The sequence below is a fragment of the Siniperca chuatsi genome, linkage group LG13 (genome assembly GCF_020085105.1).
Source record: "Siniperca chuatsi isolate FFG_IHB_CAS linkage group LG13, ASM2008510v1, whole genome shotgun sequence".
Lineage (NCBI taxonomy): Eukaryota > Metazoa > Chordata > Actinopteri > Centrarchiformes > Sinipercidae > Siniperca > Siniperca chuatsi.
In genome coordinates, this window is record NC_058054.1 from 18937641 (window position 1) to 18962012 (window position 24372).

General features: G+C 38.4%; 1 protein-coding gene across 6 annotated transcripts; it reads left to right on the plus strand.

The window, feature by feature from the left end:
* The first annotated feature begins 1493 nt into the window (after positions 1-1493).
* Positions 1494-23182, plus strand: crtc1a (CREB regulated transcription coactivator 1a). 6 transcript variants are annotated; one of them, XM_044220245.1, is made up of 15 exons: positions 1494-1721; positions 3791-3907; positions 6051-6176; positions 7309-7370; positions 7966-8060; positions 8756-8841; positions 8927-8967; positions 9462-9643; positions 9784-9965; positions 10276-10368; positions 11411-11512; positions 13980-14084; positions 16823-16906; positions 17019-17199; positions 18145-23182. In XM_044220245.1, the coding sequence occupies exons 1-15, from the start codon at positions 1596-1598 to the stop codon at positions 18348-18350; spliced, it is 1788 nt and encodes a 595-aa protein (XP_044076180.1). In that variant the 5' UTR covers positions 1494-1595; the 3' UTR covers positions 18351-23182. The 6 variants fall into 6 exon arrangements, with proteins under 6 accessions (XP_044076180.1, XP_044076179.1, XP_044076183.1 ...); XM_044220244.1 differs by having other exon boundaries at positions 1495-1721; positions 11408-11512; XM_044220246.1 differs by having other exon boundaries at positions 1496-1721; positions 9820-9965; positions 11408-11512.
* Positions 23183-24372: the final 1190 nt, after the last annotated feature.

Sequence of the window (24372 nt, forward strand, 5' to 3'; positions counted from 1 at the left end):
GCAGCTCCAGAGGAGGCAGACACTGCCACTTTCTGGCCTAAGCTTTCATGTCATAAACCTTTAGGTCAACCCAGAGAGGGAGACGAAATTCTTTTCCACAAATAAAAAAGGCAAGTAAGCTGAGTTTAGGTAAAACTCAAACACGCCCCTGTGATTCCCTCACAACTGCCCCTTTAAGTGTAAAAAAGGTTGACACAATCCATCATCTGGTGACACTAACAATCAGGCTTTAACAAGTCACACTGGGTGAGAGCATCACCTCAGTGCCTTAACATGCCTTGTATTGAAATACTACTACTACTAATAATAAAAATAATCATAATCTATCTAATATATCTATCTATCTCTATCTATATATCTAATCTATATTCTGCCGTGGTGTGTGAACTCATTTCTTATATAAAAGAAACACGCACAAACTCGTGCTTTCCTAAAAAGTGAAATTTGCGGTTGTTCCGCAGTCCAGATGTGCGGTGCGCCTTCACTACACCCCTGCGCAGCGACGTGAGCACGCAAAGCCTCACCGCTGCGTCAAGTCGGCCAGAGACAACCGTGTAGAGACGGGAAACCAGGCGATTATGGCTTCAAAATAAAACTATGCCTTGTCGCAACAAAAGAAGTGTTGCGTTCTAGTCAGGCAGAAAATAATAACACACTCCAACTGATAGGCCAGTATATTTCAATAATCTATCAATACCTGCATTTGCTGGGTACAGCTTCACAAATGTGAAAGGTTCCTTTTCATTAAATCTGAATTGGTAACTTTTTAATGTTTAATTAGGCAGATGTAAGCCTTCAGTTTGGGTTCTGCCTCTAGCAACTTATAATAGGCATGTGTTATTGTTCCTGACACTTAACAAACAAAAGTATTAATCAACTGAGTAAAAAATTACTTAATCAATAATGAAAATAACAGTTGCAGCCTGTAATTAATAATGATAATGAATGATGCATGCATGCATGCGTCCCATTGAGGTAGGGATCTGCTGCTGTGTGTGTCTGCTCACTGGAGTGGCTCACTGGGACACATAATGGAATGCGGCCACTGATGTCTTTAGCTACACCTGTGTTTTTCTTGCTTCAACATGTCAGTGAAAAGGACTGGTTATACAAATCACCTGTATAAAACTGTATTCAGTCATTTCCAGCGAACAAGCTCAGGCAAATGAAGTGTAGATAGCTTACCTGCCCTGCACAAAACAGCAAAGAGCCAAACTTAATGAGTGGTTGCTTAAGAAAATGACAAAATGAGAAAGATAAAGATACAGATATATTTGTCAGGAGTCAGGGAAGACCAAAACAGAGCTAAAAGGTGTTCATAAACACAACTCCAATAGGATAGGGATCTGTCTGCTGAACGCATCAGTAGGTAAATTGTTGCTAACACGTTAACCACAACAACCTGGTTATCTGCTGGCATATCAGGCCGGTGGTTCTTTGAGCCTTTTTTGTCCAAAACCTCTAAATACAACTTTAAATTGCACTTACTCTGTGGTGCTTTACTTATTTCGACCTCTCTAACCGGAAGTTGGGTGTCCTCATTCCATGTCACTTGACACTGGCCATTGAAGGAAAACGGAGCAGAAGAGCGAAACATGGCGACTTCGAACAATCCGCGGAAATTCAGCGAGAAAATCGCTTTACATAACCAGAAGCAGGCAGAGGAGACAGCGGCGTTTGAAGAAGTGATGAAGGACCTCAGCATTACCCGGGCAGCGAGGGTAACGAAACCGCCTCTTGTTTTTTCCCATCTCTTCTACGTTTGTTCTCAGCGAGCTGTCAAATATGCGTTTGTAACGCGGCGGCTGCACGCAGCCAGCAGCATAGGTAAACAATAACAAACGACGCTTCCTGCCAGCTCTAGGCTTTTTTCTCCAAAGACTGACAACGAGCAGAGCTGGCAGGAGGGAACAGTCCTATAATGTTGATAGGGACGACAGGGACCCTCGTCCGAAAAAGTTATTACAATTTTTGTCCCACGCAAGTGGAAAGCAAAGGGGCGTGCATGCGTATTTGACAGCGCGCGTCCAACTGCAGCGATGATTTTCTCCTCGTCTCGTGCTCTCAGAGAAGAGGCGATTAGACAAAACGATGTTACCCACTACAATAGAAACATATATATATTTACTAATACTAAATAATTCGTATTGTATGTGGTATGTATGGTAGTAATATATAGAGAGGTGTGTTTGCACCGTGGCTTTGTAAACTTGTCTGACAGGTCTCCAGGCCTGTGTGCACTGCAACAACATGAATGACATTTACACCAAAGATGAATGCTAGCAGATTATGTGGAATTTAAGCCACATACAACACAGGCCTCCAAAAGAAATCCTATGGAGGCAGGGCTTCAGTAGTGACTGCTGCTCCGTGGAAGCATGATGGGTAGGACAGATTGTGACTACACAGCAAACATGGAGCTACTGCAATGCTTGTATGCTGTACCTGTCAATATATAGAAGAGGAATGTGCATGTGGCAAAAATATCAGAATATGTCATCCTGTGATATCGAGCTGCTACAGGGTTATTTGCATTTTAGCTATCTATGTAGCAAAAAATGTCTGCTGTGAAAAAGGCCTATTTATGGAGCTTTAGCAGATGTTTGCCTGATAAACAAATACAATGACCAATATAATCGCAACATTTGTACTCATTTGTTTAATTTTCTAGAAACTAATGGGTGCGTCAGTTGTGTCAGAATTACCATGTTATTATAAAGGTGTATTTTAGGATGCATGTCTAGACAGGTTAGTCAGAGAGCCCATTTTTCATCTTCAGTGGAGGCCTGTGGTGTCATTTTTTTGTAGATTTTGTTTATATTCTATAGTCAGATGGTAGGAAGCTCTTGTCTGAGCCGACGTGTGGGAAGTCTCAGGCCTCAGGTTTACAGTTTCAACCTTTTCACCCCTCAGCCTCTCTCTGTCTCCCTCCTCTCTCTCTGCCTGTCTTGCTGTGGTTGAAAAGATTTGGGTTGGCCTCTTCCTGATCTGGAGATGTTACAATAGGTAATCCTTTTGTCAACAGTGTAGGTATAAATGTAGTTAAAGAAATAAACTCTGAGCTCAGATGCTTATCTAAATACACCAGTGATGCAGGCATAGTAATTGTTATTATTAGATTTTGTGCTCTGCCAACACTGGCCAATGGGCTTGCATGAGAAAATGTAATTGACCGGTTATAGGGTTCTCTAATAGGACATGGAACTGGGGGTCGTTTTGAAATAAACACTGTCATAAGGCTTTAGGGAGTTTGCGTTTCTGAAAGCTGACCGGGTGCAAGTTCAGCCGATGTTGAATTATCTCTGAAGTGCTTTACTTCCACCTAAAGTTTCTTACCATCTCTTCACATGTAAGAGTTATTAGATTCACATTGCACTGCTGTGATGACTACTGCGAATGTAGCAGCCTGCATCAAAGTTTGCCAGAAGACATCTATTATCTCAGTTACATATATGTGGTGTCCTTCTCATCATTTAGTGTTGAAATCAGCAAATGTCGGTTTTAATTTTGGCACCTCAAAAAGGTGGTTAATAAAGAACGAAAGGTGTATACATGTCCCCTTTGCAGTATTTTGCTTAAAATTTCCCTGCAGGAAATTACATCGAGCTGTCGTTATTAATAATATTAGTGAGTACATCTTGTTGTTGTAGGCCTGTGGTGTGTTTATAGCCAATTTACTGTTTTGCTGTCACTGGAGCATGAACTGAGACTGAGAAACAGCCATATTTATTTATTTTGTAAAGAACTACATAATTACCTCTTGTCTTACCTGGTGTTGTTCTGCTTCCAGTTACAGTTGCAGAAAACTCAGTATTTGCAGCTGGGACCGAATCGTGGGCAGTACTATGGAGGATCTTTGCCAAACGTCAATCAGATTGGAAACAGCACTGTTGATATGCCTTTTCAGGTGAGGGATTATTTATGTTTTCAGCAACAACTGAAATACTGTATAGATGAAGAGTAATAGATTTGCATTGAATGTTGGCGAATGAACATTTAATTTGTACCAGGAGGTTGTTTTACAGTAATCATCCACAGCTGTTTCATATAAATAAATATCCATTGTGCCCGTCTCTGTGGCTGAGTAATATCCTTCAATATTGATTCAACCTGTGGCCGCTCTATAAAAATGTTTACATTTGCTTTTTCAAACACCATAAGATACGTGTTTCCTGGGATGAATACTCTGCTACACAGGAAGTGACATACTTTATGTTTATGTGAGCAACAAGAGCACTTTGTTTAGAGTAAATAGAAGAAGGCTGAGTAAATATACCAACCCACAGTCTACATTAGGTGTCTGTTTTGTCTATAGTACGGTGGAACACACTCTCCTCTACAAGTCAGTATCACAGTTCTGTCCCAAAGTAACACTTTTCTAAACACTGCGTCCAAAGTCTTGAGAAAGAGAATTCAACCATAACTTCATATATTGCTGACACAACATATCAACGTGTATGATGCTGGTATGAATGTTTATGAGATAACGCAATGATGTGCCGTATTACACCAAAATTAAATAGGCTATATTTCCTGTGGAAGGATCCACAGTTTTGTGCGTATGTTTGTTGTCTCTCTAGACACATTAAATGAACAAACATGGCAGTGAAGTTAACAGAAACACAATGTTTTTGCTTGAATTTATTTTCAGCAGTATCTTCAAAGACAGAAGGAACTGTTAGCAAAACATGTTTTTATTAAGTTTGTTAGGGAAAATAATAAGGTTATAAAGTTAAAATGACAAATTAGCATTGCCATTTTCTAAATGTGTGTGTGTGTGGGGGGGGTATTAAAAAGAAGAATAAAGATTTGAAGTTTGTGTTTAATGACAATAATAGGTCAAATTTATAGCTCAATTTCATTTGGAATAAAATAATGCAAACTGCTTTTTTTCATTAAAAATATTATCCTTGTTATAATGTTTCTCTATATATAATGTCCACACTTTTTAATGTAATGTCCAAAACAAAATTGTGGAAAAGTGGTTGGGCCAGTTGAAAACACCAAAGCAGAGCCCCTTTTTTAAAATAGGTATCTAAAAAGAAAAGAGAGATAATCATGCAGAGTATAATTTTAAATCAATATTCTCACATTCCACACGATATTTCCAATGCTGGGAACCACACTAATTCACTTTTATTTGTTTTTTTTATTTGTTCTGTGTTGCCAGCTGTGTGATGGCAATGCTGTCAACTGTGTCAGTCTGTATACATGAGGGAGAAAAGCTGCTACTTTGTTCCTTTTTTTTCACCCAAAATGCACTGGGAACAATCTCTTGCTCTGGGCACCCAAAGGTATTGAAGCTTAACACCAACATAAGGAATTTCTGAAACTTTGCTCCAACAGAAATGTTCATCTGCTGCTGCCTTGCACTAGGGTAGAACAATGTTCTCCTATATATCTTTATGTTTCCATTGCCATCCTTAAAAAAACAAATGTTTACAGTATATTGTCATGATATACATGTGTGGAAAATATGAGAAATATGATTCTGTGGGGACGGAGATATAAAGTTAAATCTGACTGAGCCCCTCCCATTGACAACCCAGTAAAACTCAAGTGTGGGGAAGTACTTGGATTTGCAGGATGGTGGGAGTTAGTATTATTGTTTCCCATCAAGGCTCAGTTCCGCCATGAATCAGCTGATGATTGAAGAATGATGGCCCAAGCAAATATTACTCAAAAAAAAAACCCCAAAATGGGCACTATCCAGATCCTCATTTTTAATTTCACAGGAACTTCCCAATTTTCTGTCGTCATATTTGCCCTGTGCTCCATTAACTTTCATCCCTGCTCTACTTGCAGCATATGCATCTCATTTGACGCAAGAGCTCAGAACACAGGTTTATTCTTTGTGGGCCAAGGACAATCTAAGTGGGGCTAGGCTACATGAGCTAGTGCAGTTCGTTTTTTTCAATGTTTAAGCAAGGACTTAGTTCTGTTTGCATTTCATATTCAGTACTGATTAGAGATACCCTGGCTTGTAACTGGAATAAAATGCTCACAGTTTGATCAGTTAATTATCATTTTTTTCTGTCTTCGTTTATCAGAATTCAGGGCTGGACACGAACAGATCGACGCGACACCACGGGTTGGTGGACAGAGTCTACCGGGACCGGAACCGCATTACATCACCCCACCAAAAACCCCTGTCTATTGACAAACATGGACGCCAGATATCCTTCAATACCATCATTTATTAGGCTACTTATGTAGATGCTGAGGTTAGAGTATTTTAGGAGGCCAGGTACGGTTTCATCTCTGTTGCTATTTTCTATCTGAGGTCTGAATCTAAAAAAGAACAACTTATGACATGGCTTAGTTGAAGGTCTGTTAAGCTGAGAGCTATCTAATTTATACCCACACTATCTGTTTATGATAATATTGTGACAGTTATAAATTAGTGTTTTCCTGTTCTTAAAGGCTGCATTGTAGTTAAGTGACAGAGGTTTTTGAAGTTCCCTGTTGCTCAATGAACAAAGAATTCCTCAATTTTCTGCCTCAGTGCTTTTCTATATTGTAAATTATCTAAATTGTATCTCATAATATTGAAATATTGTTTCCCTGTAAATGTCTTTCAGTATAATGCAATGTAGTTATTACATGGCAATTGTATTGCATTGCATTAGATTTAGCAAGGTCTACCAAATAATGTGGCAACTCCGTGTAGTCACATTACATTGAAAAACATTGATATGGAGGTAACACCCTAGCCTTCATTCAAGTCTGTGGATTGATTATGTGACATTTAATCAAGTTTATCAGCAAGATTTTGCGCCTGAGCAGGTGCTACTTGTTTCTGCATAGGGTTAACCCTAACCCTAGGCTAACTGAGGTCAGAAATGTGAACGTTTTCTCTCTCTTAATTTACAGTATACAGAGATCACAAAACTTTAGAGTCTGTAAGTTGTTTTATAGGATTTCTTTACACGTGTACTGTGTTACACATGTGCCTAAATGTAGCTGTTACAGATGTTTCTATGGCTGCAGAATCACTTCACTTGTTTTCTGCATGCGTGTAAATGACTTCAAGGCAAATTGTGATTGTGTTTGGTAGGAATGTCTGTAATAAGCAGCATATACAATGAGCCAGTAAGTATTGCAGATTAAGCCCTGACAAATATCAGACCGTGATGTGAAGCTCGCTGTTCATTACACAGTTTTATTACATGCTGGTTAATTTGAGAGACCACCTGCACTTTGCTTTTTATTATACCTCCTTGTGTTTAAAGAAGTCGCAGGAATGAATATGTTGAATCTGCCAAGACTTTCAGTCTCCAGCTGTATTTTCTTAACCTGCAATCTCACATTGACAGCTGCCCATATGGCTCAGTATATCTGTCACCACCACCTGATACCAGCTGGAGGAGGTAAGACAGCCTCTAAGCTTGAAACACCGTCTCTGCATGACTGTATATCTTTGTGTTTACTCTTTTTATAATGATCATAATAAACCCTTCACACGGCCTTTCCTAATAATTCTGACTTGTACTACACTAATTTACATTATTTGCATATTCATGAAGATGCAGGGTCAGATCAGTACAAGACAAGTTGGGAATATAACACAAGACTTTTAAAATCCTAACTGATTATGAAAACATATCACATAATCACACATTTAGTGACTTTCACAGATTACCGTCATGGACAAAATGCTGCATTTAGACTTTCATCAAACATAACCTATTTGAAATAGTTGTGACTGCTGCACATTACAGTGTGATATCCTACTTTTTGTAGACCAGTGCAGACTCTTCATGAGTCAGCATGACAAAATATTATGGTTTATGCCTGGCTTAAAGCTTGAATTGGTATAAAATATAATTGTTTTTATGTGCTGTACAACATTGTGGTTGAGTTATTCGTATTTTCTGCGCTTTCAACAAACAGTATTTGTTTCTTCGATTTTTCTATACAGTGCACTGTGTGATTATTATTATTTTTTTAATTCTTGTGCTGCAGGACAAACTCTGACTCAGCACTGCACCAGAGCACATTAACTCCTGCCCAGCAGGCCTCTTTCACTGGAGGATCACAGGAGCTCCAGCCAAAACGAGGTACACATTATCTCAAAGAGTTTTCATTGTAAAGTTGATTTAAAGGTTCAGATAAGTGTAAAACTGTATTACAGGAAGCTCATATAGTATCCAGTTAATACATATTGTGTACACTGAGCAGTTCTAATGAGTCAGTTCTTAACCAGACTGTTGAGGTGTTTTTCTTGTTATTATCTGCAGTAGATGGTGATGGTTGGAGCTGTTTGGTTGTAAGCCTGTTTATTTTTTGTGGTATTTTGCTGCGTTCTCTTGACGGTTCAGTGGAGTGCCCTCCAGTGTGTGATGAAAGGGTTTTGAATGTGGCTTTGAAGGCAGAAGGGGAAAGTGACTGCTGAGAAGACGTGGTGCATCCAAGTGTCCAACGAATTGTACCGCTAATGGCCGTGTGAGGCGGATTATTTTAATTTCAGGAGCACTTTGATTGAATTTGTATAAATCTCCTTAGAGACATTTTGGGGTTTTGCCCATTACTGTCATTCAGTATTTACGTTTTTTATCTTTTTACTTTCTTAATGTCACACTTCTTGTCTCCTTTCTTTTTTCCATCCATCCTTCCTTCCTGTCTTCTTCTTGATGATATTAAACAAGGACATGTGGGCTGTGATTATTATAAGCTCAAACAGGCTGGACATCTGTAGACCCAAGAGACTGAGGAGATTTTTTTTTTTTGTTTTGCTATTTCTCCATCTCTCTAGTTCTCCTGCTCACTGTGCCAGGGGCTGAAGCAATTAAACAAGAGGTTGATGAAGATGGACAAAATCAGAACTGGGAGTGCAAAAAGGTAGAACTTCTATGCTCACATGAAAGTTTTTTTCTATCAGCTTTTTCTGTAGTCTTCTCAATACAATTATTTTTTCCCCCTTTAGAACATTTCAAGGTCCAAGCCCTGCAAAGTTCCAGGGATCCAGTGAGTATTTTACTGGTTTTCCTGTGTAGAACTGGTCTGAGGGAATGTTCTAAAATAATGAAATGATGATGAATTTTATGGCTGCACTGTTATAATCTTGGATAGTGAAGTGAAAATAGTATTTAAGTGCACACAGACAAATTAAGTGCATATTTACACACATCAGATGAACAAGTATGAATAAAACATCACTTTAAATTGAAACCATCTGACTGTAATTAAACATTTTCATTTAGTCAACCGCCAAAGTAATAAGAGTGTAGCGCCAAAGCATTTACAAAAGTACTGCTGGCCAAATACATGAAGTCCAAATATCTGTGGAGTTGTTTGGATTTGTATTTCCAAGTATTGCTCAGTAATTTGCACAAGATATCCAGTGTTTATGTTTCTGTTCCTTCATTTTGTCAGTGACATCAGCAAGCTGATCTTATTTTTCAGAGTGTATTAAGCTCATCATCACTGTCGACTTCACTGCACCCGTCTGTTTTCTGCAGCATATTCCCGTCTCCGGACCAGCAGACCACTTCACTAAAACCAGCAGCCCACAATACTGGCGGTTCTCTTCCTGACCTGACCAACATCCAGTTTCCTCCTCCTCTGCCCACCCCGCTCGACTCAGATGATGCCGCCTCGTTCAGCTCCTCCAACAGCACACAGACCCTGGCTAACACACAAGGTAACACTACCGACAGCGGTCTGCTCACATTTAACAGAACATTTCAAATTTCCACACAGTTATGTGCAGGATATGAATTACTTTTCATTTCAACATTTAGCACTCTCCGGTGCCAATTTCTCTATGTGTGCTTTTAAAAGACTCTTTCCTTAAGGCCGTTTTTGTGTGCTGGGTAGGAGTGGACACATCTCAGCCCACAGTAACCATGGAAATACAGCCTGGGCAAGACAACATGGTTCCTCTCATCCTGAATGCAGGAGACTCCCACCAGCACCAGAACCTGCAGCTCTCCCCGACATCTCCGCCTCTCAGTCTCTCTCAGGTACAAACCCGCTCTCTGCCCTGACCTCGGTTATTCCAAGAAAATGCAAGCTAAATGTATTATTGAATGTTTGATCTATTTATTTTAGATAATTGTCAATGGTTCAGATTGACATTTTGTTGTGTCAGGGTTATGAGGTTATGTTTGGGGTGTAAGGAATACCCAGAGTGAACAATTTCCATTAGGTAGGTATAAAATAATTGCTTTTAGTCATTGTTTAAAAGGGGAAATCAGGCTGGGCAAATTTGAGCAGGCTACAAATATTGGAATACATGCATTTCCCATTAAACATTGGAACCTCTCTCCCCAGGCGGCCATCAACGCCATGAACCTTGAGCAGCAGCTGTCCCAGTATGCCTTCTTCAGCCAGCAGCAGTTGTCCCAGAACCACCAGGGCCAGCAAGTGAGTTTCTCCTCCAGCACTCTGTCCACAAAAGCTTGACAAAACAGCTGACTTGCCCTCACATGTTTTTCATTTTGTGTGATTGATTTTAGCTTAGTGAGAAGAGAACAAAATGAGTATGTAATTAAGACTTAAAACACCAAGTCAGTTGCAGTTTTTAAAATCTGAAGCACAGCTTGGGGTTAGTGCATTAAACACATTAAAACAAACCAAACTGCACTGAAAGTATGAACAGGATTGGCTACTCCCGTGAAAGAAGGTAGTTTCTTTTCTTTTACAGATTTATTGTGTCATTGTCAAGTTAGTTTTTCAGTTTTTGCAACAGAAGTTCATAGGTCTGTTTGCCAACTGCTTTCCCATATATCGGTTCATCAGTTCCTTAAATCTTGCAATACTGCGATCACAATTATTAATGCAAGTTCAACTCATCTATGAATTACATGCAGGAATTTTAAATTTTGTTTGATTATTGCAATATTTATACAAAAACAAAATGGTTACATTGGAAGAAAGCTTGATTTTACCAATCACTGCTGTTTAATGCAAATAATCCAAACCAAAACCACTGTTTTAAGTCATGTCATGTCAAAAAATCAGCTTCTTTGCAAATATATTGTATATATGATTGTACTGTATATTTTATTTGAGTTATGGTACACATATGTATGCGATATGTAGGCTATTTGACAAATTATAGTTTAACGATAAACATTATTGTCAACAACAACAGTAAGAATAAATATAAGATAACAGTAAAGTTTTAACTGTAAACCACTGGAAATTAAATTACTATAAATAATGACTATACAGAAAGACACACAAATACAACAAAAATATATACAACTTGAATTAAAATAATATACACATAATATACATGATAATGCAGCCTGTGGCTGTTCATGTACTACTAATTCTTTTTACATATCTGCCAACATACTATAAAAGCAGATACTTTATCTGTGATGAGCCAATATTAGAACTATACTTGATGACTTAATGATGTCTGCATCTATTTATGACTCCACTCTTTATTTTCCAGCAGACAGGTCTGGTCCAGCTGTCGTCCTCCGTGAACTCCTGCTCCACGTCAGACAACCAGATGTCCTCACAAACCAACATGACCATGACCATGGACATGAACACGGTGAGCAGTGGACACATCTGTGTACGTGACATCAGTGGGTCACAGTGGTGTGTTGTGACAGCGACACGGTGATGGCTGGTTCTTTCTTTTCTTTTCTAAAAATGTGTTTTCAGATGGCATCAATGCGCCGGTCTCGATCATACACTCTGCCGAGTCAATGCATTCAGACTCTGTGACATTGTGCACATTTAGTGATGTGATATGACGTTGTTCTAGAGTGCATTTATTGTGGAAAGAGTTGTATAGCGATCTCAAAAAGAGAACAAAATTATACTGTCTATAAAGTGTGTATGACAGTGCAGTTGTGCTTTCTCTTTTATTTAAAGTACCCCTCCACTCAAAAATGTGTTTTTCTTATGTTTAAGTCCCCTAAAATGTCAGACCTTGATTTTACTGAACTGTATCTGTGCAAACTTTGTCACTAGAGACGTGTTTTCACATTCCTCTATTGAAGGGGGAGATGTCTGTACACTTTCCCTAAAATCTAAGATTCAAACTTACTCCGATCAAGCTAGATTTGGGACATCACAAATTCAAAAGCCAATCGCAATGCCACCGGCAAGGAAACCTGAAACCTCCAGCGCAGAGTGGACTTGTCAGTACACAGAGCGAGTTAGTTAACAAGTTAGCTTAGTGAATGTTTTGACAGCAAACATGGCAGAGTGTGCAGTTTTTGGATGTAAACCAAACCCTGGATCTTCCTTGAACGATCTACTAATGTTACGTAATAACATTGTGAACACACTGTACCATCATAGCAGATATTATTGTATGTTTCACAACCACTAACGCTGTGTCAGCCACTGCCAGTTGCAAAGTAACAAGCTAACAAACAACATAAACAAATAAAAGATGCTAACTACACTTACCATTCTGATACGTCTGCTAGTCAACAATTTTGGTGCACAATAGACTCCTCATCTGGGTCTGACTGAGGCTCAGACATGTATGGCTGAATCTCTCCGATGTTTCCTCTAACTCTAGCCATCTCAACGTCAATCTCTCACCATGGATGTATGTCTCTCACCCACATTCATGCTCTCACTGGCACCGGTCAACCAAACACCGGTCCAGCCTAACACACAGCGGTGGTAGGCGGGCCTTCATAGATCCAGAATTTCTCAATGAGGGAGAAAGAGTAGATGTGCTTCCATCCCCTTTTCCACCATGTTAACCAAGTTAAACAAAATATTAATCATAGCAGAGTATTTTTACATACTTTAAAACATCTGGAGTGGAACTTGAACATTTATAATTAAACACAAATCTTTAGTTTATTATTTTACTTGCACTTGTTTTACTTGCACAGAACTAAGACAAAAACTCCCAAATTAATGCATGAAATAAAAGCACAACAAAATGTACAAAACATCAAGGAATCTAAATGCTTTTGCAAGGCACTGCGGGTCCTTCAGATCTTGGCTCTCACTGCTCTACTTCTGTTGCAGTGGGAATGTGTTTGGATAACTGCAGAAATGAAGTGGCCTACATTCTCTTGGTCTCAGTTATAGACTTTGCGGTGTGGGGGTCAAGTGAAACATTGTGAGGAAACACAGCAAGATCACAGCTTAGACCTAACTTTCTGTTAATATAACCGCAAATACTAAACTCATCTACAGTTCTCTATCATTTATTATGTATTAATTTGTTTTCAGAGATGGTTTTTAGATGTTTGTAGATTTTAGGTCCGAAGCAAATACAGCTACAGCAAGATCATGGAAAAATACTATTTTCTTTCAGTTCATGAAAGTTCAAACAGGTCTACTCCAGGAATTATCATTGCACTAGTTTATATCTGTATCTCGAGTCCTTGAACTGCATTATCACTTCTCTATCTCATGCTACCTATATGTTGATAGCTTATCTATCAATAGATTAGGAATGTGGAGGTTTGAACTCCTGTTGGCTTTTAGAGTGATAAGAGATTATCAGTCTCGTTTGATCCCCCTCTAAATCTGAATTACTTGATAGTCTGTCTCTTATTTACTATGATAGTAACTTTGATATTTTTCTTTCCACAGCTAAGTTGGTTTTGTGAGTCGGTTCTTTCTGATCCTCCAGTTTTACAGTATTCAGTCGCTTAGCTTGGATTCCTGGCAACATTTCTCCTCTCCTAATTAATCCCCTGTAGTTTTCTCTGTTTCTCCCAGATCTATTTCAGCATTATTAATGCATTGATGTGACATGTGGTACATGGTGTTCACTACTGTAATTATTTTGATTGTATTTCAGCATTGGATACTAGTATGCAGGGTTACAACCATTAAAAACAGTGAATCAATATTTTAATGATTCCTCAGTTAGGGTACCTGCTGAACTGATGCTGGCAAAAGATAAACTGGATAAGACAAGCACCAGAGATGCATATAACAAAGCTCCATGTCCAGTATGAGCACAGTTACACACGCAGTTGCCAATAAAGAACATCCTCCAATGTGAATAACTCAAACGTATCCTCTTGTATCAGGCCTCCTCCCTCCAACAGTACCGCAGTAGGGTCGGATCCTCTGCCAATCAGTCTCCAACCTCCCCCGTCTCCAATCAAGGCTTCTCACCTGGAGGCTCGCCTCAAGTAAGGGCGTGTGAACCAGTGAGCCGCTGGCTCGCTCTGTATAAACGTCACGTCCCCTGCATCGTAGTTCTGTGGTTATCGTTGCCGAGTAGGACTCTGTGGCTGCCCCCCTACAACTGCTTGTATTGTGTTGACGTTAGCAGATCTGGGCAAAAACAAAAAAGTCAAGTATGTCAGCTTATTTCAAGCAGTTGAGCAAGACAAATCATTATTTTTCTTCCTTAAAGTTAGTTAAATAGTTATTTGTTTACCTATTTACTTAGTAACTATGCTTCTATAAATATGTATGGGGGAAAAAAGGACAAAAACCATGGTAATAAGAGGATCTTCTGATATCAATATGTGATACAGTAGACCTTTTTCATGCCTGACATTTAAACGTGTCATAGCAAGAAATTCACAGGTGTTTTCTTTCAGTGGAAGTTTCCCAACGTGCACAGCACCATAATTAATGTTGTTAATTACACCTGTGGTTTTCAACATCGTGTGGTCAAACATTCTGGGAGAAAAACAACTTTGTAATACTTAACATGTTAATTCACACAATTTACAATTTTAAAAAACATAATGTGATTACAGTAATAGATGATAACATTAAATACTGATACATTGTGAATTCTACGTAGTCCCTGTTTTGCCCAGATCTGACCACCAGTCTCTTGAAACACTCAGTGTCATTGATGTGTTCTTATGTAGCTGTGTCCCTGACCTTCCTTCTCTGCTGCTTTTGTGGTATTTGCATTTCATCTCCACTGTTTCCTCCCCAGTCTTGCTAAAGACAACTTTGTACTGCAGTTTTTTTTATTTTCATCAGATCTTTATGTTTATTGTGGTTTTGCACCAGCATGGGGATTTGAGGTAGCATGGCAGGGGAGATGGTAATCCCCCATGGAAGCATTTTTGAGGAGAAGCTGCCAATCATTTCCATGGTTGAATCTCAACAAACTGAACCTTGCTTGCAGGGTGGCACATAAACTAAACACACCCAAGGTAAACATGGATCAGGGCTGTTAATCTGTGTCAGACTCAGTATAAGCATTTGAGATTTGAAACCCTGGTAAGGAAGTGGTTCTGTAAATCATTTACTGCTTTAACCTCCCTAAATAAAACCTTAAATTACATGTTTAAATGTATAAAATGTAGAGTATTAGATTCAGTACCGAAACTATATAAACCCTTTAATCAACCAAAGAGTTAGGTAGCATTTTCAATAAGCATTTGCTTCTAGTGAATTGTGAGCATGACTTTGTGTGTTTTTAGATGCCGAGAAAAAGAAATGTGGCAGGTGACAGTGATGATATACGCTGTGTGTATGCATTTCTACACGTTTGTCCTGCTGTTTGCTCACCCAACTCAATTCTCTCCCGAGCTGAAGTGGCTCACTCGTAGTCCTGAGGTTATCCACGGGCTAAACCACAACTGACAAGCTGTGTGCTCTATTATCCTGCTCTGCCCTGTGGGGACATCTGCAGCACACACAGATAATTTGGTTTCGAACTAGGAGGAGCACGGGCTGAGAATATGATCCAATTACTTATACATTAAGAGGCCACGATGAAATAGGAGAATCTCTGTTGCTGGTGCAATGAGGACATTCAAATGAGAAACTTCAAGAGAATTAGCTTGCACTGGCTGGGTCAGCAGAGGGAGAATAAAGTCACAAAGGGGATTATATTTTCAATGATTCCCTTTATTTCATGTGAATTTCATTCCATTTGGTTCGTGTTAATTAAAATGCCGAGGCCAGAAGACAACAGAGGAGGCTCATATGGATGGAGCTGTCTTTTCAAAGTAAGGCATCCCTGTCCTCATCTTTAGCTGACTGGTTTTTGACATTTGGTGGGTCTCCATCTATCAGTTTTTAGTGTATACTGACCTTTGGGATAGTGTTATATCTTATAAAATGGTTCTTATTCATGCAATTAATCAAGTCCCTTATTTATTTATTTGTTTACTTATTCATTCATTTAGTCAGTCAGCTTATTTAGTTACTTATTATGCACCAAAAGATTAATTCAATTTTTAAGTGTTCTGGAGATAAGAAAATGCTGCCAAAGTGGCACTCGGGTGTCTTTTAAGTAGCTCCCTTTTATGAAATATTCAGAATTACTTGTGATAGTGGATGTACAGTATGCCTGCTACATCTGTACATCACGGCAAACGCTATAAATAATACAAATATTGCAGGGTTTCATTTACATTTATTATTGAAACAGCAGGCTACAAATTCCTTGGAGGACCGTCACATGTTTTGTGTCTGTGTCTTGCTTTAAATATCCATTGAGAATGAAGAAGTTGCTTCTGAATGATGTGTTTATTATATGATTGTTTACTGCTTCTTCTGTGTGTGCCATCCCATAAACTGTCAGTGCACTTTTAAGCTATGTTAATGTTTGAGTCATTAATGAGTGCTAAGCAATCGTTCTCTTCTCTGCAATGTACACACAAATATTGACTCATACACATACAGAACGCTGGAAGCATTAGCATACACAAACTGGCTGTGAATTAGCAAACTCAACTCAAAAGAATGATATTTCCAGATGTTGTGTGGTGATATTAAGCACTTTGTTGTTCCAGTGTTGTTGCTGCTTTGACTGTCTCCTTTTCATACTCCGCATTTTATGTTAAATGTATAACTTCTGCAGCCTGGGTGAAGAATATTCATAGTTGATGGTCCGCACTGGGAGTTTTTACCAGAGTCTAAATAATCAGATTTGGCCTGTTTGTTGCTGCAGCATAACTCCATACTGGGCAGCGTGTTTGCAGACTTCTACGACCAGCAGCTCCCGTCCATTCAGGCCAGTGCTCTCTCACAACAGGTCAGACAAAAGCCTACATGTCCATATGTAGTTCTGCTCTTGCTTTAGAGCCATCATATGTTGGATACAGCAGCAACAGTTGTGATATTTCTCTCTCTATTGTGATTGCCAGTTGGAGCAGTTCAACATGATGGAAACCCCCATCAGCTCTGATGGCCTGTATAACCAGACCTCCACCCTCAACTACTCCCAGGCACTCATGATGGGATTGACTGGTGGCCATTGCAACCTTCAGGACTCGCAGCAGCTGGGCTACAGTAGCCATGGCAACATCCCCAACATCATTCTCACAGGTGCTGCTTCGACACATCATGTGGCTCACTTAAGTCTTACAGCAAGTGGCTTGTAGAGAACTGTGGCACGCTGCTGCTGGTGTGTGGAAATTTCTAAAATCCCAAACCAGACTAAAGCTTGTGCTTCACATTTGCTTGATGTCTTGATGTAGTTACAGTTTCTCCGACACTGCGTCAACAAAAGCTGAGCATGAAAACCCTCACAAAGATATGATTCATTGCAAGGCTGTTATAATGCATTAGATTGTACCGGTAAATTGCCTAGCATTGTTGTTAATCTTCCACTCGTGCAATGGGCAAATAACATATTTGAAGGCAATCTCTAAATAACTGGAAAGCGCTGACATATCCCACACTTGAGAGTTGGCTGCAAAACAGCGCTGCATTCACAAGCTTTCTTCCAAGCAGGGAAGTTATTTTCCAAATATATAGAACTGCACGTGCACCATCCTGACAGAGCTTTCAGTCAGTCCACAAGTTCAAATAACTTCCCAATAAGACTGAAAAGGAGAAATCCAGTATAAAAATAATTTTGTTGGGGACTGTCAAATTTATCATGAGGGACAGTTACAGCAACAAAAAATGCTGCTCAAACTCATAACTTAAAGCCTTCCATATATAGCGATAAACCTATTACAGTTTATTTAACAGGATTTTTCATCTCAACTGAGTTTTCCCTTCTGTTGTCTGAAAATTAGCAGTGTCTGTTGTCAGCTGCCTCTTTACTGAAATGTGTAATTAAGATGTCAAGATGTCAAGCCTCTTACAGCAAGTTGTTATCAAATTATAAACCAGACTTCTTCTTCTTGCTGCCAGATTTCTTTCCGAATTTTAACCAGGGATCCTTCCCTCTCCCCCTTAAAAACCTCACAGAGATAAATATCTGCCTACTAATGTCTTTAACTACTAATCCTTTGTTTAATTTGCTGTCTTGCGTCTGCTCAGTGAGTGGAGAGTCTCCCCCCAGCCTGCCCAAGGACTTGACTGGTTCGCTGTCCACAGATGTCAGCTTTGATATCGACTCCCAGTTCCCACTGGACGATCTGAAAATCGACCCACTGACACTTGATGGCCTGCACATGCTCAATGACCCAGACATGATCCTTGCTGACCCCGCCACAGAGGACGCGTTTCGCCTCGACCGGCTCTAACCACAAGCTCGTGCACAGGTGTGTGACTGCTGCTGCCCCGGGGGAGCGGGGGTTTGCACCTGAGAGGAAAACACCAAGAGGAGCAGATTTCTGGAGCGTGCAGGTCGAGACCTTGTCAGGGCAGAGCATCGATTCCACACCAACCAACCCAATCAAAACCCCACAAGAGAGCTTTTAAAAGAAACGTCATTGTAGGAAAATGCATTGAAATGTTTTTGAAGACTGCTGCCAGCCTCCCTTCTCTTCAGAACCTGGAAAGATGGTTTACGACTGATGACATTCAAGTTATGGTATGAATGATGTTCATGGTTCTGTCACTACTTTTTGCGAATGACACATCGAATTGTGAGTTATTTTAGATAGCTAGTTTTCAATTGAGGGAGCTTTATGAAAATATCATGAGGGCAGAAGGAGCTTGGTCTCTTATTCTCTATCAATGACTGACTAAACCATGTCTGCAGAGCAAATCTACAGAATACCTATTGATTTGTTAACAAAGAGTAGCTTGATGACTCAGAGGAAACACCTTTAAACCTCCCTCTGTGCCAAGCCGGTTGTTCTCAGTAGTACATTCAGTTTAGATATTAATTTAGTGCTAATCCCTATGTGGTTTGTCATAGAAGCCAAAGTCAGACCTGGTTTGATTTTTCCCAAATTTCCTCTCAAAACCTGAGTGACGATGAATCATTATTTTTAGGAAATGCCAATTTTACCATAGTAAATAGCAGTCATCAGTTATGCATGAAATCACAAATCACTGTGCATACTTGTTTTGCCTTAATAGCTTGACATTTTGGTTTTCATGCAAAGATGACTATTATGTAAATGTGAAAAAAACATTTTAATTGTTAAGTAATTTTTACTGTTTTACAGGTGGTTTGGCCTACATAATTCACAGTTGCATTACTGTAGTTGTATTTTTGAGGTGTGCTGATCTTTATCCATTACGTCATCCATTATCACTACCATGTCACTTTTCATATTCATTTATCAAGTCAAATCTAAATGGATAAATGAGTTGTTCGTTATGAAATAGAAGTTTACAGGCTTGTTTTGTTTTATATTTTACATGTACAGAATGTGATTAGATTTTGCGTAATGGTATCTATGCAAAACTACAGCGATTGATTTAGGACTATACAATGAAACAGATAAAACGAACCCTTATAAAAGGAGGCCAATGTGCAAGATTCTTATAGAATGCACAGTAATGGTGCCATGTTATTTCTTTAGGTACTTTTGAAACTCTTTACATTTTTCTTTCAGACTAGTATGTAGAGACAAAAAGGCTCAGTGAGTTGTGGCATACAGTAGAAACTCCTCCTGGATTACTCCCAAAGATGTGACCTCAGTGTAGTTGAAATATATATATATTTTTCCAGACAATTGAACTGCCTCTATACTAGAACAGCATTGTTGATGCAATGAGAATGTATTTAGGTCACATCTGTACAGTTGTGTTGTTGCCATCTTGTCATTCTCATTGCCTCTCATATCTAGCCTTTATGTACTGTAGGACCAAATACATTTCACCTGTTCATTGTTCTCTCTGCAAAGGAGACGTGGCATACAGTTTTAAGTTTTTAATATGATTTTTTTGTTTCCTTGGCACTACAGTGACACTGCATATCCGTTTCGTCTTCATGCTCGTGTTGTCTGTGCCCTGTATCGATTTGTTCCATGTCTCTCCGGTCTTCGGTTCTGCATTTATGTGGCTTCATGCATTTGTTCTGTAAAAAAAATCCTCAGTGAGTGGATCCATTGGATAACTGTCCCATATCTCATAGTGCACTTTATGCATTTATTTAAAGCACTAATTTATGAGCGTTTATATACCAAACCCCCCTGTGACTGTTATGTGCACTGTCTTTGATTAAACTTGCCTTCTTGTAAAAAAAAAAAGGAAATATGAAAAAAAGCTCAATTAAATTATAGTTATTTTTGAAAAGTCATATACAGATAGTATATTTAAAAGAGCTGTTTTTACTTAATCAGTGAGTATTTTGTTAGCTGTCTACTGTTACACCGTTTTCCCTAACTTTAGGAAAACATTTGTATTTTGGGACAGTGGTCATGTTCCTGTGCTGCAGCTCTTTCTGCTATTGATAGCAGGTTTGAGAAAATAGAAATAAATAAACTAGAAAAATGTGTATAATTAGCAAACTAAAAGTTTATTATTAAAATAGTTTCAGTATAGTGTGATTTGTCAGATGAGTACATTTGAAATTTGCAGGGCATATTATCACAATACTGTGCCAGATGGGATCAACCAATCAAGTATTTTATGGAATTTATATTGTAATTCAGTCCAGGTATAATTATTATTAAAATGCCCATACAATGAATATAAGTTCATTTCTAGGACATTATATAGCCATTTCTCATCAATATTCCACACTATGAAAAAGGCTATTCTGTAGCTGCAACATTATGTCTGTTGATGTGTGTCAAGATCCTCCTGTGCCAGCATATTTCACGATGTATTCTCACGTAATGTAAATCAAAAATGTTCTGACAAATGTTATCGAATCCGTTGAAATGAAGTTGTTGAGCTTGAAGATTTTTTTTTTCCTTTTTTAAAAATACTCTAATGTTTTGGATGCATCATGTTTCTGAATTTTGATGCTGTTTTTTTTTTTTTTGCATTTTTTGCATTTTTTTCTTTTCTATTTTAATAATGTTGTGACTGCATGAATCTCTGTACTTGTTTTCCCGTTTATGGCTTGGGTTTTTCTTTCTTGTAAAGGCTGGGTTCCGCTTTGTCTAATTGTTTTGTCTTTCTTGTTAAGTAATATTGTCCTTTGTCTCTTTTTAATTCAGCGTCATGTGTAGGCTATGTATCTGCTAAGTGAAGCCTAAAAGCATCAGAAATATGGTAATCAGCCTTTTATGCACATGTAGAAGCTGTTGTTTGGTACTATGTTTGACACTGCAATATACAGTACTGTATATGTGCTTATTTTCTGTGCAACCCCCACAGAGTTTTATTATGTCATGGTAAATCTAGATTAGCTTTGTATATTGCTGTGTGGTAGGAACTATGTTTTTCATGCTTTATGTGATATGATGTCAAAGTGAGAAAATGCACTGAGAAATACTGTGCTGCAATATGTCATTGTGGCTCTATATTCTCTGCTGGGCCTCAGACTTTATAGTGAGCCTGACATCTTTGTAGGTCCATTTTTTGTTTTGGTGTTTCTTTGAACTTTTTTGTGCTCATGTAGATAGCTCTGACTGATGTGTCGCCTGTTACTGCCACCTTTTTATGCACCAACGTTCAGGTATCCATTGGTATTATACCAGTGTTTACAGAGACAAGAGTTTACAACAGTTTTGTTTTTCTCTCCTTAAAAATGTTTCAGCTTTGTTAAATACTGTATCTGGAATAACAGACTGCATATGGACCACTTTTGGTGTAGAATACCATAATTATTTTGCTATTTAAATTTAACAGTGAATCAGTAATGTAACTTAAATTGTATGACAATAATTTAAATATTAGGACCATATTGATCTAGCTCATGAGATTATATGAATTAATTATATTTCCTTTGGACTTCATTCTTATGCATTTTGAAGCCCTGAAAGCACTTTTTATTTAATTTACAGACTTATTCTGCAGAAATTCCCCTTCCTATGTACTTGCTATGAGCAGCTACATGCCATCAGAAGTTTATTTTAACAGAATAGGTACTATTTAGATTTTATTGAAGATTGTTTTATAGTAAATCTGTCATCAGCATTGTATCTTCTCTTTCTTTTAATGTTAAATCAACAGTTGAACCAAAAAGCCAAAGCTTCAAAACAGCCATACATGAGAGAATACTTAGACATTTTATCCTTCTAACTGTTGAAATACATCATCTCCCTTTGTTTTTCAAAATATTTTATTGGGGTACAAATTACTTCATATATAAACTATGAACTTATCAATGCATTGTTTACATTGAATATGATTATTGAAATTCTTGCAGCATAACTTTAAAGAGATCTCACTCATATATCCTGTCCACTACCTGGGAAATCTCTTTTCTGCATGATGCTGAATTTCAAAATATCTCAGAAAATACCTTGACATGTTCTATTTTGCTTTAAATTAAGTATTTAGTTTTGCCTATGTTTTATAAATCTGCTGTCAAACACTATTTTTTATTGAATATTACTATATACATCTTATCATAGAAATAACATAAGACATAGCAGATACAAATACAGTCAGGCTATATATATAGATATATGTAGATTGACTTTTGTGACACAACATGTTAAAAACACAAACTGGAATCAGGAAGATGAAACAGAGTCATAGTCGTGTACAGTCACTCAGTGGGTTACCCACATCTATGAATCCTTTGTGTGCATTTTGAGGACAGCCCACTGCTGGTTCAAGCCTCATACAATGGCAGCTAAATTGTTGTATAATGTATTTTGTTTCTGAGTACAGTGATACTATTACAAACACTGCACATGCATTTTACTGCCGTGAAGGGGTGCACTATGCTCCTATAGTACACTCAGCAACAGGAAACATGCTCATAGAATATGCAAAATCTAGCATTCTGCAGCACAGCTTGGCAAGTTGGTACTTTTTTGAGCTAACCCTTTAAAAATTACTGGTTCAAACCTTGTTCTTCAAATTGTGTTTTCTATTTTAACTGTCAAATCGGACCAAAAGAATCCAAGTTGGCTGTAATGTGTGCTCTATTAAAGATGAAATACGCTTCTGTTTGAACTGTACCTGATGTATTTTTCTTGTGTGAAGGCTTCTGTCTTTGTATCTTTGCATTATTATTTGTAAATGAAATTAAAATAAATATATCTGAATAAGCAAAGACATTTCTTGAATCTTATTTTTTGTCATTAGGTGGACTACAAAAAGCACTAAAAAACGGTGAACTAAAACAGTAGCTACATGATGATCACAGCCCCCATAACTGGCATAGCTTAGACTTTCTCTCCCACTCCACAGCTTCACGCCCAGCGTTTGCCCTGCTCCGCTCCCACTCTGTCCACACTGACAATTTTAATGAGTTGACTCTGGACATTTTGCATGTGGGTTGGGTATGACAAAAGTAATGACCAAGACGGCTGGTCTTTTCTATACTATGTAAGGGTCATGAGTTATCATTTATTGGCTTATACTGGGGCTGTCAAGGAGCTAGTTTGAGACTGGAAGTTTGCTTCTATTTTATTACAACAGACAAATCCTAAAATGTCTCTCCCCTTTTTGCTTTCATAATGCTAATAGTAATATAGACAGTGACTTTTAAATAGCAAAAAATATGAAAAATGTATTTTTCTGTTTGTAGATATTTAGCCAAACTCCCTTCAGTTCAGTGTCTCCAATTTAAAGGCTGAGCTCCACCATCACTGATGCCCTCAAATGGCTCAAGAGTGTTTTACAACCAATCTGGTCCAGTGATGCAGCATCTTGACTTGCTCCGTGCTCGTCCTCCTGTTCTGGTGACAAGCTCTGCTCTTTTAGAAACTGCAGGACTCCATCTGCTGGTGGAACGCTGCAATATAAAGTCATCAATATTGATCATTCATAATAACTTCCATGTTGTGATAAACACATCCATATCGAACATTTATTTGAATCTCTGCCTCTAAAGTGACCCCTGTTAATGTTCTAAATGTAACAGGGATGTATGATCGCTGAGAGATTTCGCAGAATGTGTGTGTGGTCAGTTGGTTACTGATGCAATAATGGAGTAAAGAGGGAAAGTGAAACCTGCGGGCCTCTAACTGACAGATGCTTGAAAAATGAGTGATCGTTTGTGCCTTGCTATTTTGTCTTAAATTTGGCATGAAGCTCAAGTGTTTTCTATTCTTTTTGATGGTGGCTCAACTGAAACAATTAGTCGATTCATCGCTTAGTTGACTGACAGAAAATTAATCACCAACAATTTTGATTATTGAGGAATTGTTTAAGTTGTTTATCAAGCAAACATGCCAAACATTATCTGGCTCCAGCTTCTCAAATGTGAGGATTTGCTGCTTTTCTCTGTTTTATGACTCA

Bases quoted from the DNA above. Each gene is read 5' to 3' on its own strand.
- crtc1a (XM_044220244.1), top strand. From the start codon at position 1,596: ATGGCGACTTCGAACAATCCGCGGAAATTCAGCGAGAAAATCGCTTTA. The intron at 3,908-6,050 runs GTGAGGGATTAT...TTCGTTTATCAG, and splicing joins CTGTTGATATGCCTTTTCAG to AATTCAGGGCTGGACACGAA. The intron at 17,200-18,144 runs GTGCTGCTTCGA...GCGTCTGCTCAG, and splicing joins CCCCAACATCATTCTCACAG to TGAGTGGAGAGTCTCCCCCC.